Source organism: Staurois parvus, unplaced genomic scaffold (genome assembly GCF_062004578.1).
Source record: "Staurois parvus isolate SC_StPar_1 unplaced genomic scaffold, SC_StPar_1.0 ptg000054l, whole genome shotgun sequence".
Classification (NCBI taxonomy): Eukaryota; Metazoa; Chordata; class Amphibia; order Anura; family Ranidae; genus Staurois; species Staurois parvus.
In genome coordinates, this window is record NW_028317850.1 from 3,053,975 (window position 1) to 3,075,580 (window position 21,606).

Sequence of the window (21,606 nt, forward strand, 5' to 3'; positions counted from 1 at the left end):
TGATGCAACAGATTCCAACCATTTGCCACTTCCATAACTCTGTATAGGGATGAGCTATACCGCTTAGAATGCTTCATTAGCAGCTGAGTAAAAGCAACATTTTCTCCCTCTAACTAGGTTTTCTAAAACAGCAATGTACATTGAAACGCTGTCCAAGGATTTTAAAATGTAGAATATTTTTCTCATTATAATGTAAATCCTTCTAACAATGAAACTCTATGGATAAGATAGCAATTATGAGCATGTTGTTTAAACGATCTGATACTAAGGATCTCATTAGATGGCAAAGTGAAATACAGTTGTTACAATTTCTAGAACAAAAGAATTTTGAATGAGTAATCAATAGCAACTGGCAGAAAATGAGACGTTAATTATGATCCTCTCTAGTGTTTTGTCTCAGACAAGGTTTCATTAAATGCTTTGTGCTAACCTGTAAGTATTTGAGTCCTCCTGTATACATCTGATCACGTATTTATTGCTGCCTTCTGCAACCACACAATAAACACATGTATGTGTTTTGCATTTCCATTCGGTCACTGCACCCATGAGCATCACTAGGAAGTCAGATATAGAGATATTTCCGCATTTGATAAAGCCTAAAATTTTAATCAGCTGCACATGAAGCATGCTGCAAATCTAAGAAGATAATGACAGTCATCCATCAAATACATCTTGTCAGTGTAATCAGTCTAATCTCACAAGAGAGCCTGTATGGCAAACACAAAACTAGGGTACCAAGTTTTACATTTGCTGAATATAGGAAACAGATGCTTTGCACTATTTATTTATAGCAAATCGTTGCTTATACTTTGAAATCAAATGCATATAAAACCAGATCATGGGATCCTTGTTTATTCTAGAAGTGTTGCTCCATTTTACTTTATGACAAATGCTGAAGTAATCTTACGGTTTTCACACTGACAAAATATTTCAAATTCTTTTCCCATATCTGCACATGTGCCACAGCCACTCTCCCACTAAGGTTTTTATAGTCGTTAAAATGCAGTACGACTGCAACTGTTACAGTAGGAGGATTAATACTCCAGAGTCCACATGAAAAGGTAGAAGAAATATGGCAATAAGAACTCATCGCAGGAGACCACACATCATACCACAAGTCAGTGGCTGGTTCTGTTTTGATCTTCAACTAGGTTTATCCATTTAACATCTCCTAGATTGTAAGCTCGAAAGAGCAGGGCCCTCAATCCCCTCATGTTTTGCATTGTATTGGTATTGTTCTGTCACATGTTCTGTCCCCCTTTGTAATGAACAGCGCTGAGTGAACCATTGGCGCTTTATAAATACTGTATAATAATAATAGCAAACCAGTACAAGTCTTAAGCTAGCCATACACAAACCGACATTTGTCCATTTCAGCAAGGACCAGTCGAATTTTAATCCATGCATGTTCTAGCTGCTTGTACACAAGTCGATGTATTGATTGACTTGTGCACAAACTGCCTGTCGGGTTTTTCTGAAATTATTAGTGCCACTAGCTATAGCTGGCAACACTGATCAGTGTATTCTGCCAGTGGGGAAGGCTCACCGCTGCAGAATACAACAGCTCAGCGGGAGGATACCCCCATCCACACATTCAAGGAATCGGCTCATTTGTTTTCTTTCAACCTGCTGGTTGAATGATAAAAAAAAAAAATGAGTCGTGTATGGTCTGCCTTAATGTGTGCCTCTGATAAAAGAGAATGAGGGTAAGAAAGGTAAACCCTCTTTGAAGCTTTAAAAAGGTTTGCTTACTTAGTACAGTATACAAAAGTCAGGAGAACCCACCCCACCCAGTGTAATCTGCATTCGTTTACAGCTCTGTGCAGACACCAGTATCTCTTTCCAATAAGAAAGCAGATTTACAAGGATTTTACACATGTGGTTTTACAGCCATGTTTTATTGTAATTTCTTTCTTTTTTTTGTTTTTTTTCATTACCTATCTCTCCTTTACAACAGTCAGTAGGAACACTTGAAGTGTCAGTCTGATCTCATCCTCCTTTTCCATCCTAACCAATAACTGGTTGAAAAAATAAAGAAAACCTCCAGCTAAATAAACAGCTAAAATGTACGTATTAAAGAGGAACTAAATTCTCTCAATATCCTATTTTAATTTATATGCTGCTAGCCGTTGTAAATACTTATTTATTTATTTCAGGTACTTATATAGCGCCGTCAATTTACACAGCGCTTTACATATATATTGTACATTCACATCAGTCCCTGACCCTCAAGGGGCGTACAATCTAAGGTCCCTAACTCACATTCATATACAAGGGCCAATTTAGACAGGATCCAATTAACCTGCCAGCATGTCTTTGGAGTGTGGGAAGAAACCGGAGTACCCGGAGGAAACCAAGCAGGCACAGGGAGAACATGCAAACTCCAGGCAGGAGGTGCCGTGGCTGGGATTCGAACCAACGACCCTAATACTGCCTGGTGGAAGTGCTAACCATTTAGCCACTGTGCTGCCCCATATGAGGACATATTATATTTACTTGATTTAAACTTTTTTTTTCTTTACTTTCTTCACATTTCTACAGTTACTTCCTGGTTTCTGGCCTAGGCCAAAATGTCAAAACATCCCAAGAGTCTTTATGGGCATTTTTTTTGTTCATCTGGGAGGAGGGGCTCTTTTAGCGAAGCACACCATCCTTCCTGCAAACCTGGGCTATGGGCAGATGGATTCCAAGAAGTAAATGCAACTCAAATCCTCTGCCTTTACTCAAGATGGTTGCAGCTAGAAATGCTAGGTGTGTTTGTCAAAATGATATTTTTACAAAATAAAGAAGACATTGGTGAATGTTTGGATTGGTGAATTTGCTTTGTATATTAAAAATAAATTAAAATAGTGTTTTCAGTTTGTGGTGCTCAGATACAGCTACGTTCTGCTTTAAGGGCCAGCTCACAAAACACTGGGTTTTTCTGAAATTATTAGTGCCACTAGCTATAGCTGGCAACACTGATCAGTGTATTCTGCCAGTGGGGAAGGCTCACCGCTGCAGAATACAACAGCTCAGTGGGAGGATACCCCCATCCACACATTCAAGGAATCGGCTCATTTGTTTTCTTCACATTTCTACAGTTACTTCCTGGTTTCTGGCCTAGGCCAAAATGTCAAAACATCACAATTTTGTTTTTCATTGATTCATTTTGAATGAGCTGTCAACTCACCTCAATGCAAGGTGTTTATTATAGACTGGCCAGGTATTTATGGCTACTTGATTTTGGTTTATTTTTGACATATGTTTCACATATCATTTGGATTTAGTGGCTCAGCCTTTTTTTTTTTTTTTATTTCCTATTGACCTTGTTTTACAGATTTATTCTATTACACATTGGGTTTGATGCTCAAGAGGGTGTTTATTTATTAGTGTATTTTCTTGGGTCGCTAGGGGGCAGCACAGCACTATTCTTAGGGAGGACTCATCTCTTACCACTTCTCATGGAATTCTTTTTGTCAGAAATCTGGATTATACCAAGAAAAATTAAAGCAGTATTAAATCCCAACAAATGGAACACTGCAGCTTACCAATCATTTGATGTGGTCGCCACATTTTATTTTTTTTTAGGGTTTTATCCCTCTGTTTTCAGCTGGTGATCTGGCCAATAACACATCTCCTGTATTAAAGTGCCACACTCTGAATAAAAGAGCACAGGGGGCATAGCAGACAGCAGCACTGTCAGTCTTGGGAGGGACGGTAGTTTTTAATGGAATAGCAGATTTAAATACACTAAAACTGAAGCCAAACTCCAGCTCGCACTTTATAGTAAATTACAACAAATAGTTTTTTTCTTTTTGGATAAAGGTTTTACATGAATAAAATCTGATCACTGTAAGCACCACTGCCAGTGTTAAATGGTTTGTCTCATCCCTGTAAACTGATACATCTGAAAGCGAGATTGTAATTTTGGAAAACAAGACTTACTAACAGAATAAAGCAAGCCTACAAAAGAAAGCTAATGCAGCCATCACATCTAAGAATTGGTAAGCTGCAATATAATACATGTTTGCTTTTGGGTTTGATACAAGTAGCTGTTGATCATTTGTGGCTTGTTTTAAGATACCAGTGAACCCATAACAACCACTTTCACTTTGATTACACAGAAGACACATTTACAGGAAAATATCAGGATTAATATGTTTGTGCTTGAAGATAAACACCTGCATAACTCCAAAAACAAAATTGGAACCCCTTGTAATGCTGGGTACCGTGAATATATTGCAATGGTAAAGTATTTAAGGCCATCTGTGAACCATCCAAGCATGTTGCATAGTAAGTAACTCCTTACATATGATACAGAAGTATGAATGACAAATCTACCTGAGAGAAAGTTTATATGCAAAAGAGTATGGTCAGTATAGGGCAGGGGTAGGTGACCTGCGGCTCTACAGCTGTTGCAGGACTACAAGTTCCATCATGCCTCTGCAAGTCATAGCTGTAACTCTGTTTTGTAATGTTGCAATGCCTCATGGGAAATGTAGTTCCACAACAGCTAGAGAGCCGCAGGTTGCCTACCCCTGATATATGGCATGCAAAAAAATTCTTCTAGCTACATATAATCTACTATTCGGGGGAGATACAATTTATATACATATTTGTGTATACAATACTGACCGGTTATGGAGATTTGTGTAATTTCTGTTTCTATGTCAGTTTACTAATATTAACATACCCAAATGAAAGCAAGGTGCTGCAAAAAAAAAAAAACATGAAGAGTGAAAAATGTGGCTTTTTGTGTCTGACAAAAGTCAGGCCTTAGAGCTATTGTATACAAACCCTCCCACCACAAATCCTCTGATATGGCAAACCAAAATAAGGGCTCGTTCACACTAGGCTGTTTTGCCAACGCTTGCCCCTATAGCGTTTGGCAAGCGTTGGTCCGGCGTTTGCGGAGCGTTATTAACGCTCCGCAAATGCCGCATGTGCGGTTTAGCGGCTCAGTTCTCCGGGGACACTCTCACTCATGACTGGCTGAGGCAGAAGCGGGAGCCACTGGCTCTCGCTGCTGTTAATCACAGCCAGTGAGCCAAAAAAAAAAAAAAAAATGTTCCTGCAGTTGTCTAGCCATTCTGGTAACATCACAGGAGCTTCCTCAGTAGGCAGGGATTGAGGACTGAGCTGTGCTCACATACTGATGTATGAGTACAACTCAGTCATGGAGTACTAGGAGCCCAGGTTACAGTAACCGTGCACGTCTATTTCTTACAAATGTTGTTGAGTGCTGGGGCTTGAGAAATGTAATAGGTACATTCAATTCAAGAAAAAATTTTAAAAATCCTAACCCCTCTGGCTATTAATCTTCTGATCTAAAAATACACTTGCTGACATTCACACAAAATGCCGGATGGGAAAAAAAAAAAAAAGACATTACAAAACTTTCTCATGGCCACCAGATTTAAATGCGATTTGAATGTGATTGGCAAAGCAGGAAAAAGAGAGAAAGGCTCCAGAAAGTAAGGTGGTCCACGTGTGCTGGATTTTAAAGAATTTAGGTAAATTGGGTAAACTTGTACTTGTTGCACTGAAAAACTCTTTAAAGCCCAAAATTACAAAATAATAAAGCACAAGGAATATCACTTGTTATCAATGCACAATGTCCCTTTGTACTGCTATATCCTGGTTTTAGCAGCAGTCTTCCCCTTCCAATCCCCCCGCCCCCATCACTGTAATCTTCCCACAGGAGTTATTAGAAATGAATGAGCTGGCACTCATCAAGAGAGCCCAACTATGTCCACGCTTTCTGGACAACTCCTCCATGCATAGAAGCCAATACTACAGTTTATATGCAATGTGACCAATGAATGGAGAGACAGGGCCTTTCAATCATCCGCCTGGCTTCCAATCACAGATCAGGTTTCATTCAAGTTGTAGTAATGGCTTCAATTAATGGAGGAGCAGGGAGGAAAGGGTGGGCATAGTCAAGCACTCCTGAGGAGAGCCTGTTACTGTTCCCTTATTTTTATTAACCTCTGCCACCTAGGAAGATTATAGCGGTGGGGCTGGGATGGGAAAGGAATCTGAGGAGGAAGATTTCTGCTAAACCCAGGGCACAGCAGCACAAAAGGACACATTTCATTGAAGGGAAGTTATATCCCTTTTGATGATTATTTTTTTTTTATTTTGGTACATTAAAAAAGGAACATTTTTGCAAAACCAGAAGACAACAGCATAAAGCATACATTACAGTACGATTTCAGATGCAAATTCTGTTGCAAAGAAAAGCATGACAGCAGAAATCACAGTGTTTTCAATGATGTCCATTCACATCAATGCAATTCAGCACGATCCGATTTTGGGGGGCAAAAAAAAGTCCCGTGCTACGTTAGTGCTATTTTCAGCATGATGTTTCCACCATAGAATATGCAAACCACATCCAAAACACAACCAAGTCACACTACATAATTGCACTGAAAATCGGTTCACATTGCAGCCACAGTAATGCGAACCGAGCCTTAAGTCACTCTGGACTTCTGACAGAAAGGCGCTCCCTGTACCTTACTTGTATCTCTGCTTTAGGCAATAGGAAATGTGTTTTTATAGCTTCCTTTCCTGATTTTTCTCACACACCAATTTTCCTGTGCCTGAATGAACTTTTCAGCAGAAATATTCTAATCATTTGCAAAATAGTTGCTAGACTGCTTAGAAACTCTTTGGTAGAAATATCCTACAAGCACATGAAAAAATTATTTCACAAAAAATAATCAGACTGTGACTACCTTAGTCTGGTATGAGAGAGGTTTATACAAGCAAGACCACAGTTTATTTCTACTGAATGCTCTATGAATTCTAACGTTTTTGGTATAAAAAAACAAAAACACATTGCTAGTGGACATCTAGCAGCATAATAAAAAATATATCAGCACAAACTACCGTATTTGCCGGCGTATAAGACGACAGGTCGTATAAGACGACCCCCTACTTTTCCTGTTAAAATATAGGGTTTGAGCTATACTCGCTGTATAAGACTACCCCTCTTCCAACGCACACCAAATAAAAATGAAAAAACATCAGATTTGATTTCAATATGGTATGGTATTTCAGTATGGTATTCCAATGATGGGGTGCTATTCCTCCCACTGACACCAATGATGGGGCATGATTCCTCCCACTGATACCAATGATGAGGCACTACTCCTCCCACTGACACTAATGGTGCCCCATCTGTAGTGTCAGTGTGTGAGGAATAGTGTCCCATCATTAGTGTCAGTGGGAGGAATAGTGCCTCATCATTTGTATCAGTGGGAGGAATCATGCCCCATCATTGGTGTCAGTGGGAGGAATAGCGCCCCATCATTGGTGTCAGTGGGAGGAATAGCGCCCCATCATTGGTGTCAGTGGGAGGAATCATGCCCCATCGTTGGTGTCAGTGGGGGAGGAATCGCGCCCCATCGTTGGTGTCAGTGGGGGAGGAATCGCGCCCCATCGTTGGTGTCAGTGGGGGAGGAATAGCGCCCCATCGTTGGTGTCAGTGGGGGAGGAATAGCGCCCCATCGTTGGTGTCAGTGGGGGAGGAATAGCGCCCCATCGTTGGTGTCAGTGGGGGAGGAATAGCGCCCCATCGTTGGTGTCAGTGGGGGAGGAATAGCGCCCCATCGTTGGTGTCAGTGGGGGAGGAATAGCGCCCCATCGTTGGTGTCAGTGGGGGAGGAATAGCGCCCCATCGTTGGTGTCAGTGGGGGAGGAATAGCGCCCCATCGTTGGTGTCAGTGGGGGAGGAATAGCGCCCCATCGTTGGTGTCAGTGGGGGAGGAATAGCGCCCCATCGTTGGTGTCAGTGGGGGAGGAATAGCGCCCCATCGTTGGTGTCAGTGGGGGAGGAATAGCGCCCCATCGTTGGTGTCAGTGGGGGAGGAATAGCGCCCCATCGTTGGTGTCAGTGGGGGAGGAATAGCGCCCCATCGTTGGTGTCAGTGGGGGAGGAATAGCGCCCCATCGTTGGTGTCAGTGGGGGAGGAATAGCGCCCCATCGTTGGTGTCAGTGGGGGAGGAATAGCGCCCCATCGTTGGTGTCAGTGGGGGAGGAATAGCGCCCCATCGTTGGTGTCAGTGGGGGAGGAATAGCGCCCCATCGTTGGTGTCAGTGGGGGAGGAATAGCGCCCCATCGTTGGTGTCAGTGGGGGAGGAATAGCGCCCCATCGTTGGTGTCAGTGGGGGAGGAATAGCGCCCCATCGTTGGTGTCAGTGGGGGAGGAATAGCGCCCCATCGTTGGTGTCAGTGGGGGAGGAATAGCGCCCCATCGTTGGTGTCAGTGGGGGAGGAATAGCGCCCCATCGTTGGTGTCAGTGGGGGAGGAATAGCGCCCCATCGTTGGTGTCAGTGGGGGAGGAATAGCGCCCCATCGTTGGTGTCAGTGGGGGAGGAATAGCGCCCCATCGTTGGTGTCAGTGGGGGAGGAATAGCGCCCCATCGTTGGTGTCAGTGGGGGAGGAATAGCGCCCCATCGTTGGTGTCAGTGGGGGAGGAATAGCGCCCCATCGTTGGTGTCAGTGGGGGAGGAATAGCGCCCCATCGTTGGTGTCAGTGGGGGAGGAATAGCGCCCCATCGTTGGTGTCAGTGGGGGAGGAATAGCGCCCCATCGTTGGTGTCAGTGGGGGAGGAATAGCGCCCCATCGTTGGTGTCAGTGGGGGAGGAATAGCGCCCCATCGTTGGTGTCAGTGGGGGAGGAATAGCGCCCCATCGTTGGTGTCAGTGGGGGAGGAATAGCGCCCCATCGTTGGTGTCAGTGGGGGAGGAATAGCGCCCCATCGTTGGTGTCAGTGGGGGAGGAATAGCGCCCCATCGTTGGTGTCAGTGGGGGAGGAATAGCGCCCCATCGTTGGTGTCAGTGGGGGAGGAATAGCGCCCCATCGTTGGTGTCAGTGGGGGAGGAATAGCGCCCCATCGTTGGTGTCAGTGGGGGAGGAATAGCGCCCCATCGTTGGTGTCAGTGGGGGAGGAATAGCGCCCCATCGTTGGTGTCAGTGGGGGAGGAATAGCGCCCCATCGTTGGTGTCAGTGGGGGAGGAATAGCGCCCCATCGTTGGTGTCAGTGGGGGAGGAATAGCGCCCCATCGTTGGTGTCAGTGGGGGAGGAATAGCGCCCCATCGTTGGTGTCAGTGGGGGAGGAATAGCGCCCCATCGTTGGTGTCAGTGGGGGAGGAATAGCGCCCCATCGTTGGTGTCAGTGGGGGAGGAATAGCGCCCCATCGTTGGTGTCAGTGGGGGAGGAATAGCGCCCCATCGTTGGTGTCAGTGGGGGAGGAATAGCGCCCCATCGTTGGTGTCAGTGGGGGAGGAATAGCGCCCCATCGTTGGTGTCAGTGGGGGAGGAATAGCGCCCCATCGTTGGTGTCAGTGGGGGAGGAATAGCGCCCCATCGTTGGTGTCAGTGGGGGAGGAATAGCGCCCCATCGTTGGTGTCAGTGGGGGAGGAATAGCGCCCCATCGTTGGTGTCAGTGGGGGAGGAATAGCGCCCCATCGTTGGTGTCAGTGGGGGAGGAATAGCGCCCCATCGTTGGTGTCAGTGGGGGAGGAATAGCGCCCCATCGTTGGTGTCAGTGGGGGAGGAATAGCGCCCCATCGTTGGTGTCAGTGGGGGAGGAATAGCGCCCCATCGTTGGTGTCAGTGGGGGAGGAATAGCGCCCCATCGTTGGTGTCAGTGGGGGAGGAATAGCGCCCCATCGTTGGTGTCAGTGGGGGAGGAATAGCGCCCCATCGTTGGTGTCAGTGGGGGAGGAATAGCGCCCCATCGTTGGTGTCAGTGGGGGAGGAATAGCGCCCCATCGTTGGTGTCAGTGGGGGAGGAATAGCGCCCCATCGTTGGTGTCAGTGGGGGAGGAATAGCGCCCCATCGTTGGTGTCAGTGGGGGAGGAATAGCGCCCCATCGTTGGTGTCAGTGGGGGAGGAATAGCGCCCCATCGTTGGTGTCAGTGGGGGAGGAATAGCGCCCCATCGTTGGTGTCAGTGGGGGAGGAATAGCGCCCCATCGTTGGTGTCAGTGGGGGAGGAATAGCGCCCCATCGTTGGTGTCAGTGGGGGAGGAATAGCGCCCCATCGTTGGTGTCAGTGGGGGAGGAATAGCGCCCCATCGTTGGTGTCAGTGGGGGAGGAATAGCGCCCCATCGTTGGTGTCAGTGGGGGAGGAATAGCGCCCCATCGTTGGTGTCAGTGGGGGAGGAATAGCGCCCCATCGTTGGTGTCAGTGGGGGAGGAATAGCGCCCCATCGTTGGTGTCAGTGGGGGAGGAATAGCGCCCCATCGTTGGTGTCAGTGGGGGAGGAATAGCGCCCCATCGTTGGTGTCAGTGGGGGAGGAATAGCGCCCCATCGTTGGTGTCAGTGGGGGAGGAATAGCGCCCCATCGTTGGTGTCAGTGGGGGAGGAATAGCGCCCCATCGTTGGTGTCAGTGGGGGAGGAATAGCGCCCCATCGTTGGTGTCAGTGGGGGAGGAATAGCGCCCCATCGTTGGTGTCAGTGGGGGAGGAATAGCGCCCCATCGTTGGTGTCAGTGGGGGAGGAATAGCGCCCCATCGTTGGTGTCAGTGGGGGAGGAATAGCGCCCCATCGTTGGTGTCAGTGGGGGAGGAATAGCGCCCCATCGTTGGTGTCAGTGGGGGAGGAATAGCGCCCCATCGTTGGTGTCAGTGGGGGAGGAATAGCGCCCCATCGTTGGTGTCAGTGGGGGAGGAATAGCGCCCCATCGTTGGTGTCAGTGGGGGAGGAATAGCGCCCCATCGTTGGTGTCAGTGGGGGAGGAATAGCGCCCCATCGTTGGTGTCAGTGGGGGAGGAATAGCGCCCCATCGTTGGTGTCAGTGGGGGAGGAATAGCGCCCCATCGTTGGTGTCAGTGGGGGAGGAATAGCGCCCCATCGTTGGTGTCAGTGGGGGAGGAATAGCGCCCCATCGTTGGTGTCAGTGGGGGAGGAATAGCGCCCCATCGTTGGTGTCAGTGGGGGAGGAATAGCGCCCCATCGTTGGTGTCAGTGGGGGAGGAATAGCGCCCCATCGTTGGTGTCAGTGGGGGAGGAATAGCGCCCCATCGTTGGTGTCAGTGGGGGAGGAATAGCGCCCCATCGTTGGTGTCAGTGGGGGAGGAATAGCGCCCCATCGTTGGTGTCAGTGGGGGAGGAATAGCGCCCCATCGTTGGTGTCAGTGGGGGAGGAATAGCGCCCCATCGTTGGTGTCAGTGGGGGAGGAATAGCGCCCCATCGTTGGTGTCAGTGGGGGAGGAATAGCGCCCCATCGTTGGTGTCAGTGGGGGAGGAATAGCGCCCCATCGTTGGTGTCAGTGGGGGAGGAATAGCGCCCCATCGTTGGTGTCAGTGGGGGAGGAATAGCGCCCCATCGTTGGTGTCAGTGGGGGAGGAATAGCGCCCCATCGTTGGTGTCAGTGGGGGAGGAATAGCGCCCCATCGTTGGTGTCAGTGGGGGAGGAATAGCGCCCCATCGTTGGTGTCAGTGGGGGAGGAATAGCGCCCCATCGTTGGTGTCAGTGGGGGAGGAATAGCGCCCCATCGTTGGTGTCAGTGGGGGAGGAATAGCGCCCCATCGTTGGTGTCAGTGGGGGAGGAATAGCGCCCCATCGTTGGTGTCAGTGGGGGAGGAATAGCGCCCCATCGTTGGTGTCAGTGGGGGAGGAATAGCGCCCCATCGTTGGTGTCAGTGGGGGAGGAATAGCGCCCCATCGTTGGTGTCAGTGGGGGAGGAATAGCGCCCCATCGTTGGTGTCAGTGGGGGAGGAATAGCGCCCCATCGTTGGTGTCAGTGGGGGAGGAATAGCGCCCCATCGTTGGTGTCAGTGGGGGAGGAATAGCGCCCCATCGTTGGTGTCAGTGGGGGAGGAATAGCGCCCCATCGTTGGTGTCAGTGGGGGAGGAATAGCGCCCCATCGTTGGTGTCAGTGGGGGAGGAATAGCGCCCCATCGTTGGTGTCAGTGGGGGAGGAATAGCGCCCCATCGTTGGTGTCAGTGGGGGAGGAATAGCGCCCCATCGTTGGTGTCAGTGGGGGAGGAATAGCGCCCCATCGTTGGTGTCAGTGGGGGAGGAATAGCGCCCCATCGTTGGTGTCAGTGGGGGAGGAATAGCGCCCCATCGTTGGTGTCAGTGGGGGAGGAATAGCGCCCCATCGTTGGTGTCAGTGGGGGAGGAATAGCGCCCCATCGTTGGTGTCAGTGGGGGAGGAATAGCGCCCCATCGTTGGTGTCAGTGGGGGAGGAATAGCGCCCCATCGTTGGTGTCAGTGGGGGAGGAATAGCGCCCCATCGTTGGTGTCAGTGGGGGAGGAATAGCGCCCCATCGTTGGTGTCAGTGGGGGAGGAATAGCGCCCCATCGTTGGTGTCAGTGGGGGAGGAATAGCGCCCCATCGTTGGTGTCAGTGGGGGAGGAATAGCGCCCCATCGTTGGTGTCAGTGGGGGAGGAATAGCGCCCCATCGTTGGTGTCAGTGGGGGAGGAATAGCGCCCCATCGTTGGTGTCAGTGGGGGAGGAATAGCGCCCCATCGTTGGTGTCAGTGGGGGAGGAATAGCGCCCCATCGTTGGTGTCAGTGGGGGAGGAATAGCGCCCCATCGTTGGTGTCAGTGGGGGAGGAATAGCGCCCCATCGTTGGTGTCAGTGGGGGAGGAATAGCGCCCCATCGTTGGTGTCAGTGGGGGAGGAATAGCGCCCCATCGTTGGTGTCAGTGGGGGAGGAATAGCGCCCCATCGTTGGTGTCAGTGGGGGAGGAATAGCGCCCCATCGTTGGTGTCAGTGGGGGAGGAATAGCGCCCCATCGTTGGTGTCAGTGGGGGAGGAATAGCGCCCCATCGTTGGTGTCAGTGGGGGAGGAATAGCGCCCCATCGTTGGTGTCAGTGGGGGAGGAATAGCGCCCCATCGTTGGTGTCAGTGGGGGAGGAATAGCGCCCCATCGTTGGTGTCAGTGGGGGAGGAATAGCGCCCCATCGTTGGTGTCAGTGGGGGAGGAATAGCGCCCCATCGTTGGTGTCAGTGGGGGAGGAATAGCGCCCCATCGTTGGTGTCAGTGGGGGAGGAATAGCGCCCCATCGTTGGTGTCAGTGGGGGAGGAATAGCGCCCCATCGTTGGTGTCAGTGGGGGAGGAATAGCGCCCCATCGTTGGTGTCAGTGGGGGAGGAATAGCGCCCCATCGTTGGTGTCAGTGGGGGAGGAATAGCGCCCCATCGTTGGTGTCAGTGGGGGAGGAATAGCGCCCCATCGTTGGTGTCAGTGGGGGAGGAATAGCGCCCCATCGTTGGTGTCAGTGGGGGAGGAATAGCGCCCCATCGTTGGTGTCAGTGGGGGAGGAATAGCGCCCCATCGTTGGTGTCAGTGGGGGAGGAATAGCGCCCCATCGTTGGTGTCAGTGGGGGAGGAATAGCGCCCCATCGTTGGTGTCAGTGGGGGAGGAATAGCGCCCCATCGTTGGTGTCAGTGGGGGAGGAATAGCGCCCCATCGTTGGTGTCAGTGGGGGAGGAATAGCGCCCCATCGTTGGTGTCAGTGGGGGAGGAATAGCGCCCCATCGTTGGTGTCAGTGGGGGAGGAATAGCGCCCCATCGTTGGTGTCAGTGGGGGAGGAATAGCGCCCCATCGTTGGTGTCAGTGGGGGAGGAATAGCGCCCCATCGTTGGTGTCAGTGGGGGAGGAATAGTGCCCCATCGTTGGTGTCAGTGGGGGAGGAATAGTGCCCCATCGTTGGTGTCAGTGGGGGAGGAATAGTGCCCCATCGTTGGTGTCAGTGGGGGAGGAATAGTGCCCCATCGTTGGTGTCAGTGGGGGAGGAATAGTGCCCCCATCATTGGTGTCAGTGGGGGAGGAATAGTGCCCCATCATTGGTGTCAGTGGGGAGAATAGTGCCCCATCATTGGTGTCAGTGGGGGAGGAATAGTGCCCCATCATTGGTGTCAGTGGGGAGGAGGAATAGTGCCCCATCATTGGTGTCAGTGGGGAGGAGGAATAGTGCCCCATCATTGGTGTCAGTGTGGAGGAGGAATAGTGCCCCATCGTTAGTGTCAGTGGGGGAGAGGAGCGGCTGCTCCTTCTTTCACTTCGGCAGCTTGATTTTCACGGGGCCGTTCGGCTCCGCCTCCTCGCCGGTGATTGGTCGCCTGTGTGCACTGGCGCCCAATCACCGGTAAGGAGGCGGAGCCGAGTGGTCGCGCGACCATCGAGTTGCCGAACTGAAAGAAGGAGCAGCCGCGCCTCCTGGACCGGATCATCGTGGGACCGGGACCGGAGCCAGGTAAGGTACAGCAGCCCCTCTGCCCACCCCTGTACTTAGTGTGTCCGTTGGAGGACACCGCCCCTGGAAAAAGTGCCGCCCTGACACACCGGCTCGCCGTATACCGGTGTATAAGACGACCCCCGACTTTTCAGAAGATTTTCAGGGGTTGAAAAGTCGTCTTATACGCCGGCAAATACGGTAGATAATACAAAATGAAGGAATATTTGTTGTTAGTACTACCTCACACATCAGCTCTTCAGTGCCAAACCAAAATACTGTTTCATAGCATTATAGCAAACATACAGATCAGTTACCTGCATTTACAAGCATTTTGATGAAAGCCGATTGCTTGCACAAGAAAGCAAACTCTAAAAAAATGGTTGAAGTCAAGCAGCGCACCTGTATGTTGACTGGCGGAAAGTGGTTAAAGAGGAGTTTCAGTCTCTCCAAAAAAATTAAAAGTCAGCAGCTACAAATACTGTAGCTTCTGACCTTTAATATAAGGACACTTACCTGTCCAGGGATCCAGTGCCGTCCTCACCCGAGCAAATTTTTTTTTTTTTTTAATGGTACTGCACTGCATCAGAGCACCACAAACCAAAAATGCTATTTAATTCATTGTTAATATTCAAAGCCAACTCCCTCATCCATCCATGTCTTCACACTTTATTTTGCTGACAAATAATTTTGAAAAACACCGCCTGGCATTTCTGGTAGTGGCCACCTTGAATAAGAGCAAATGATTCATGTAGCATTTACTTCCTGGAATCCTTCTGCCCTTAGCTTAGTTATTGGCTAAGCTGAAAACCCTTCATCCCCTCCTGAAGCCTCCTGGGATGTTGACATCATTTGCCAAGGCATGGAAACCAGGAAGTAACTGAAAAAATTTTTTAAAAAAAGTTTAAAACAAGTAAATACTTTTCTATCCATTTACTAATGCTAGCAGTATAAGGATTAAAAGTAGTCAAAGTTGTTGGAGTGTGTGAAGTTCCACTTTAATGTGCTTCGGATCCAAGTGCCGGCATCTCAACTTCATAGCTGTCCAAGTACCGGCATCTTAACTTCACAGCCAGCTTCCTGCTGTGCATGAGCGAGCCACACAGTATGACTGATCAAGTTTTCTGGGACCGTGATGTGTTCCCAGAAGACTGCGAGCAAAGGGGGAGAAGGGGAATTAACTACCGCTCAGATTGTCAAGGCACTCGGTGGAAATGGGAGCGGGTACCTGTCAAAACATGTCTCAAATGTTAACGAGGAGCTCCAGGCTACCACAAAAAAAATTAAGTCAGCAGTTACAAATACTTTACTTACCTGTCCAGGGGTCGAGCACCATCCTCACCCAGACAAGTTCTTCACTAGCCTCTGGGTTCCCGGGGCCAGCATAGTAAGTAAGGGAAACCAGAAGTGAAGCCTTGTGGCTACACAGCTTGTTCCCTACTGCGCATGTGCGAGTCACATTGTGCCTCGTGAATGGTTCCTTAATATTCTTTGACCAGAAGTGTCCCAGAAGACTGCGGGGGGAAGGAGGGGGCTGAACGGCTGGCTCATTTCGCCAAGGCGAACTGAGCCTGAAGTGGGAGCGGGTACCTGTCAAAACCAGATACCCTCTACCCCATCCTTCCCAAAAAGTGCCAAATGTGGCAGTGGTGAGGGTGCAAACAAGCAACACTTCCCCTTTTGGGTGGAGATTCACGCCTCTAGATTGCACTAAAGGGGCCCTGTATGGCTCCGAAACAATGCCGCTGTTGATATTATGTGACCACTAAATAAAGCTTCGGACCCATTCCAATCCCAAGACAATATCTCCCCACTTTTTATTTAGAACTTGAAGATATTGATACAGTATGAACGCAATATTAAATTTAATTAAAAACTTTTAGTTCAGTTTCAGCTAGATCGCAGCTTATGGATTATAAAACGACAGAAGCTAAAGGAAAGATTTCTGGATTTCACTTTTGGCAGCACTGTATGAATGAGTGTTAAAGTGTTTTGTAAATTATTTTGCTGACATTCTGCTCTGTTAACCTGTTCCAAATATTTTTGTATAGATTGTGATTGAAGGATCCTGTTTGCTGGTACCAAGCTGAGCATTCTGACTGCACATTCTGTAAGCCTTATAGTGGTGATGTATACCACCTATTAATTTGTAATTGATTCTGATTACTTGACTTTGAAGGTCGTTTTGAAGGATACTGCTTTTTTTTCAGCGGTTCTTTTGTAACAATCTTACAATCAATCTTCTAAGTAGAATGGAAATGCAGGTGGGTTTAAATTAGAATTAGGCCACTTAAAAGGCAAAGCTTGTTTAGTTATTTTTTTTCCTGTTTACCGTTATCACTGAAAATGAAAGAAAAACCCAAATTTTGGGTTCTCTCTAACAGGAATAGAGGGGAAATCCTCCAATGGGGACACTAGTCCCGCTGACCCTGGTTACAAGGGATTCATATTCCTTCACTTTGGAGGGGTTTCCTCTAACTTTCTGGTTTGGCAATGCAACAGGAAAAGAAGGCAAATCTTCTCCCAATGGGACATTGAGCTAAAAGGAAGAAAAAAAATGACATGGGCTATAACCCTCCCTTATTCTATCCAAAATGAAAAAAAAAATGTTGCCTTTAGTGCTACTTTGTATGTAAGCATGCATTCACTTTCTGTTTCCCTTCATCTGCAAGTGAAATCCACCCCTTCCAACTTCCTGTGGTGAGGGGGACAGCACTGCTACTGAATTCAAAACTGCATTGTCCTTCATACAGGCCATTGCTGTTTACACTACAGTGGGATGAGATGTTTGGGGGCAAGGTTATCAGCCTTGTCAATGTTGATTAACAAGCCTGTAGCTGATCAATCAGCGGCTGACCACACCTAATTCTGCCTCCTGTTTTCTGGATTAGTAGTAATGACTGTGCTGCTGAAACCATCCCACTTTGAGCTGCAAGGACAAGGAGGGGAAGTGTGTGACACACAAATGGAGGATGTGGCTGACTCAATGGAGGTGTAAAAATTTATCTAATTTACAAGGCTACAGTACTGCATAGTAACTGGGTCTGAGGACTGTTTAGACACAAAAGAGCCCTTAGATGTATTTAATAGTAAATGAGTGTTATGGGCAGTGGATATCAGCAACAGGAGTGAGCTGCCCTTATACATGCAATCAATGGAGGAAGTGATTTTATTTTACAAAGTGTCTCAGTATGGATGTGTCACTAAAGGCATAACTGTTGTCAGTGTTTTTCTTTTTTTTTTGCCAGCAATGTCCAACTATGGAAATTATGTTCATCTCTTCCTGTCACAGCCATAACAGGAGGAGGAAAATCTCTCCAACTTCTCGGAATCCTGGGGTGTCACCAGAACTAGCGTTCCCATTGGATATTTACCTTCTATTCCTGTTCTGAAGGTAACCCAAAAGTTTGGATTTTCTTTTACTTTCATTTTTGATGATAATGGTAAACAGGACAAATAGAGAAGTTGAATCTCCTTAACGGGGGCACGAACAGCAATAAACAAAAAACCCTATGGATTGTTCTAATCTCTCTCTCCTCTAACAAGACGTTAAAAAAAAAAAGTTTTGCATTTTTCTGCACTTTAAGGATGACATTATATATAAATTATTTCTAAAAGATGGGTTACCTACTTCTGTCTAAAGCCTTTGATTGGCATTAAAGGGAAAATATGTTTTCAGAACAAAGTTTACCTACGTAGTACAAATATAAAAGATAGTCAAAGCAGGATAGCTTTGTCTCCTCAATATATATGGTTTCATCTCCTCCATAAATATAGATATATATGGTAGTAAAATATTATGAATACAGACTGCTTAAAATCAACAAGTCTGTGATGAGCAATTAACACTTACCTGACAACCTGACACTGCAGAATCTCGCCCATATAGTGGAAAAGGACCTCGGTCAGCTGTTTTACCTATAAAAGTTAAAACAAATCTTAAGTTAAGAAAAATACTTATCATGTAAACAAGTTGTAAGTACAAGTACTGATGTATCCACTATATGTATTTGACAAATTAACACCATGTTTTGGCAAACCAAAACGTATAAATCATCACTGAGTACGAAGAAAGATTTATCAATTATTCCTTTACTGCATCTCAAAGCAAAACCTGCCATTGGGGATCAGTAATTATCAGGAAACCATTTGTAAGTGTTACAAGGCCTAAATATGCATTTCGAGTCAGGAGCTCCAAGAAAGTGACTCTGTATATAACTAGAAGTGTAGGGAATTTACAAGCAGATGTGACAAGATGCAGGGGCTCAAAAAAAACACCACAATATTTATACACATACAGACTATATTACCAAAAGTATTGAAACACCCCTCCAAGTCATTGGATTCTTCCAATCACCTCCATGGCCACAGGTGTATAAAATCCAGTACCTAGGCATGCAGACTGCTTCTACAAACATTTGTGAAAGAATGGGTCTCTCAGGAGCTCAGTGAATCCAGTCATGGTACCGTGATAGGTTGCCACCTGTGCAGTAAGTCCATCCGTGAAATTTCCTTGCTATTAAATATTCCACGGTCAACTGTTAGTGGTATTATAACAAAGTGCAAACAACTGGGAACAGCAACAACTCAGCCACAAAGTGGTAGGTCACGTAAAATGACAGAGCGGGGTCAGCGCATGCTGAAGCGCACAGTTTGCAGAAGTGCCAAGTGTAAAGTTTGGTGGAGGGGGGATTATGGTGTGGGGCCGTTTGTCAGGGGTTGGGCTTGGCCCCTTAGTTCCAGTGAAGGGAACTTTTATGTTGTCAGCATACCAAGACATGTTGACAATTTCATGTTCCCAACTTTGTGGGAACAGTTTGGGGATGGCCTCTTCCCGTTCCAACTGCGCACCAGTGCACAAAGTAAGGTCCATAAAGACATGGATGAGAGAGTTTGGGGTGGAAGAACTTGACTGGCCTGCACAGAGTCCTGACCTCAACCTGATAGAAAACCTTTGGGATGAATTAGAGCAGAGATTGTGAGCCTTCTCGTCCGACATCAGTGCCTGACCTCACAAATGCGCTTCTGGAAGAATGGTCAGAAATATAATAGATATACTCCTAAACCTTGTGGACGGCCTTCCCAGAAGAGTTGAAGCTGTTATAGCTGCAAAGGGTGGGCCAACTCAATATTGAACCCTACGGACTAAGACTGGGATGCCATTAAAGTTCATGTGCGTGTGAAGGCAGGCGTGAGAGAGAGAGCGAGAGAGACACTTTCCTATCTTTTTAATATGCACATATTCAGTCAGGACCCCCTTCCAGCTGTTTAAGGAGATTATCAGTTGGTCAACTGCAATGGCAACTGTGTCGCCACCAGCAAATACATTTTTAAGCAGGCACTCACAGGGAAGGAATTTTCAGTTGTATTGGTACCTTTAAGAAACATACACAAATAAGTGATGTAACAATGAACATCCATTTCTGGTAACCACTCGCTAGCAGTAGGTGAACAAAGTATCGAGTCTTCAATTTGCTTAGCTTTGTGTTGCACAAAACTCAACAAGCACTGCATTGTTGTCACACATTGATGCTGCACTTCCATGCCTCCCCCCAGGTAACCTCAAAGCTAAAGGAACAATTCAACAATATTCCCAACACTGGCAAAGAAATACTGCATGTCGTAAGCTTGGAACATTTTACCACAAACAGGAGCACAGTTATTGTTAATATAGCCCAAACCTCAGCATACTCTAAAATTAGAAGTAGTCTGCTAAAACTATTTGAAGAGCTTGCACTAACTAGACCTTGTGCTAATGCTACATTTTATAGTATTTCCTGACACTAGTTGCAGCATCACAATTATAGGATATTAAATGCAAAGAAAATATATTTTTAAGTCACAGACAGGAGGCTGAAAGCAAATATGCGACTAGGCAGAATTACTTGAAGTAGCATGAATCAAGCTGTTCACATTACTCAGCATCAGCATTTCCTCAAACTAAAAATGAGACTTGTACATAAAATGATAAACAACGTTGGCCAGAGCATGACAGCTACTGAAAAGATTTCAAAACAAATACACTTGCAACAGTAATTTATAGATACGTAGACATTAACAAACAAGATGATTTATGCATTAGACGCTTGTGAGAGGAGTGCAAAAACGAAAGGTTATGTTCAGTATATTTGATTATTGTATATATAGAATAAAACTCATCTTAAAGAAATAAGAACAAGGGAGTACTTACAGTCCACAACAATGCATTTTCCAAAGCAAGAGACTACCATTTTCTGTTCATTCATAATGACTAAAAAAGGGGTTAAGAATGAATACTGACCAATTCACAAGCCTATGTGTAATCTAAAAACTGTGAATAACCTACAGCACCCAAGATAAACCGTTCACAAAAATGTGAGTATGTAACATATCACAGCTAAAGTACCTTGAACTATATTTTACAACACTAACATTTATAGAAAGTTGGTAAGATCTAATCTATTGGAGTACATCATTTACCTTATCAAAGTTCACCATCACAGAAGTGAGCTCCCAGCTATTGCATCAGGAGAGAGAAAGTGCATGAGAAACGGCTTGAATCTGAGAAAGAGCTCACTGCTGTCATGGTGGAGGTGAACAGTAACAGGTGGGCTCTCATGGTAAAGACCTGGGAGTTTCCCAGTCAGGCTTCATGACATATGTAAATGTCATACACCCATAGTCAAGGGCATTATGCCTAGTACACATGGTGAAAATACTGGACGAATAATCATCCGTTTTTATCTTTTATGCTAGTCTCATATCGAAAATGAATAGGTTACTAATGTTGCAGAAATTCTCGTAAGACAGAATACAACTTTGGAAGTGACGGAATGTATTGTTTTGTAATATATCCGTTCATTTCCTAGCATGTGCAGTCTTGGTCACTCAAATTTTTTTCGTACAAATATTATACTAATTACATGAAAATCGCCCGTTCTGTTAGCCTAGGAGAAACATTTTCCAGCTTGTCCGTTTGGATATCATCACATGAACTGTTGTGATTGGCTTTTGAAAGCTGTGCACTAAGGAATAGAATTTTGGACGATCGCTTCAAAAGTAGTTTGTGGTCAGATTTTCTCATCATATGTACTAGCCATTAGTCACCTTTGTTCAAAGCTGCACAGTTTGTTATATTCACAGACTCCCCTATGTGCATAGCTTTTGGTAAAGGTGAACTAACTCTTTAATGATCCAAAAATATTAAATGCCAAAAATTTTAATATATATTTTTTTCTTGTGTGATCAGCTTAGAATGTTGGTAAAGTCTAATATCTTACAGTACATAATTTACCCTACTGTATTTTTCAAACCTTATAAAAAATATATATATACACCTCTTTCTCTCTCGATAGATAGATAGATAGATATAACTTTTGATCAGCTTTGAAAAACACAGTAGGGTAAATTATGTACT

The 21,606-nt window shown here is 46.7% G+C and overlaps 1 protein-coding gene across 9 annotated transcripts in view; it reads right to left on the reverse strand.

The window, feature by feature from the left end:
* The window catches only part of TCF12 (transcription factor 12), a 283,238-nt gene that overhangs the window by 94,946 nt on the left and 166,686 nt on the right, over positions 1–21,606 (reverse strand). For all 9 annotated transcript variants that reach the window (XM_089667821.1, XM_089667836.1, XM_089667793.1 and 6 more), the window contains one exon: positions 18,064–18,128. In XM_089667821.1, the coding sequence (XP_089523947.1) occupies positions 18,064–18,128 (65 nt within the window). The remainder of the gene's footprint in view (positions 1–18,063; positions 18,129–21,606) is intronic.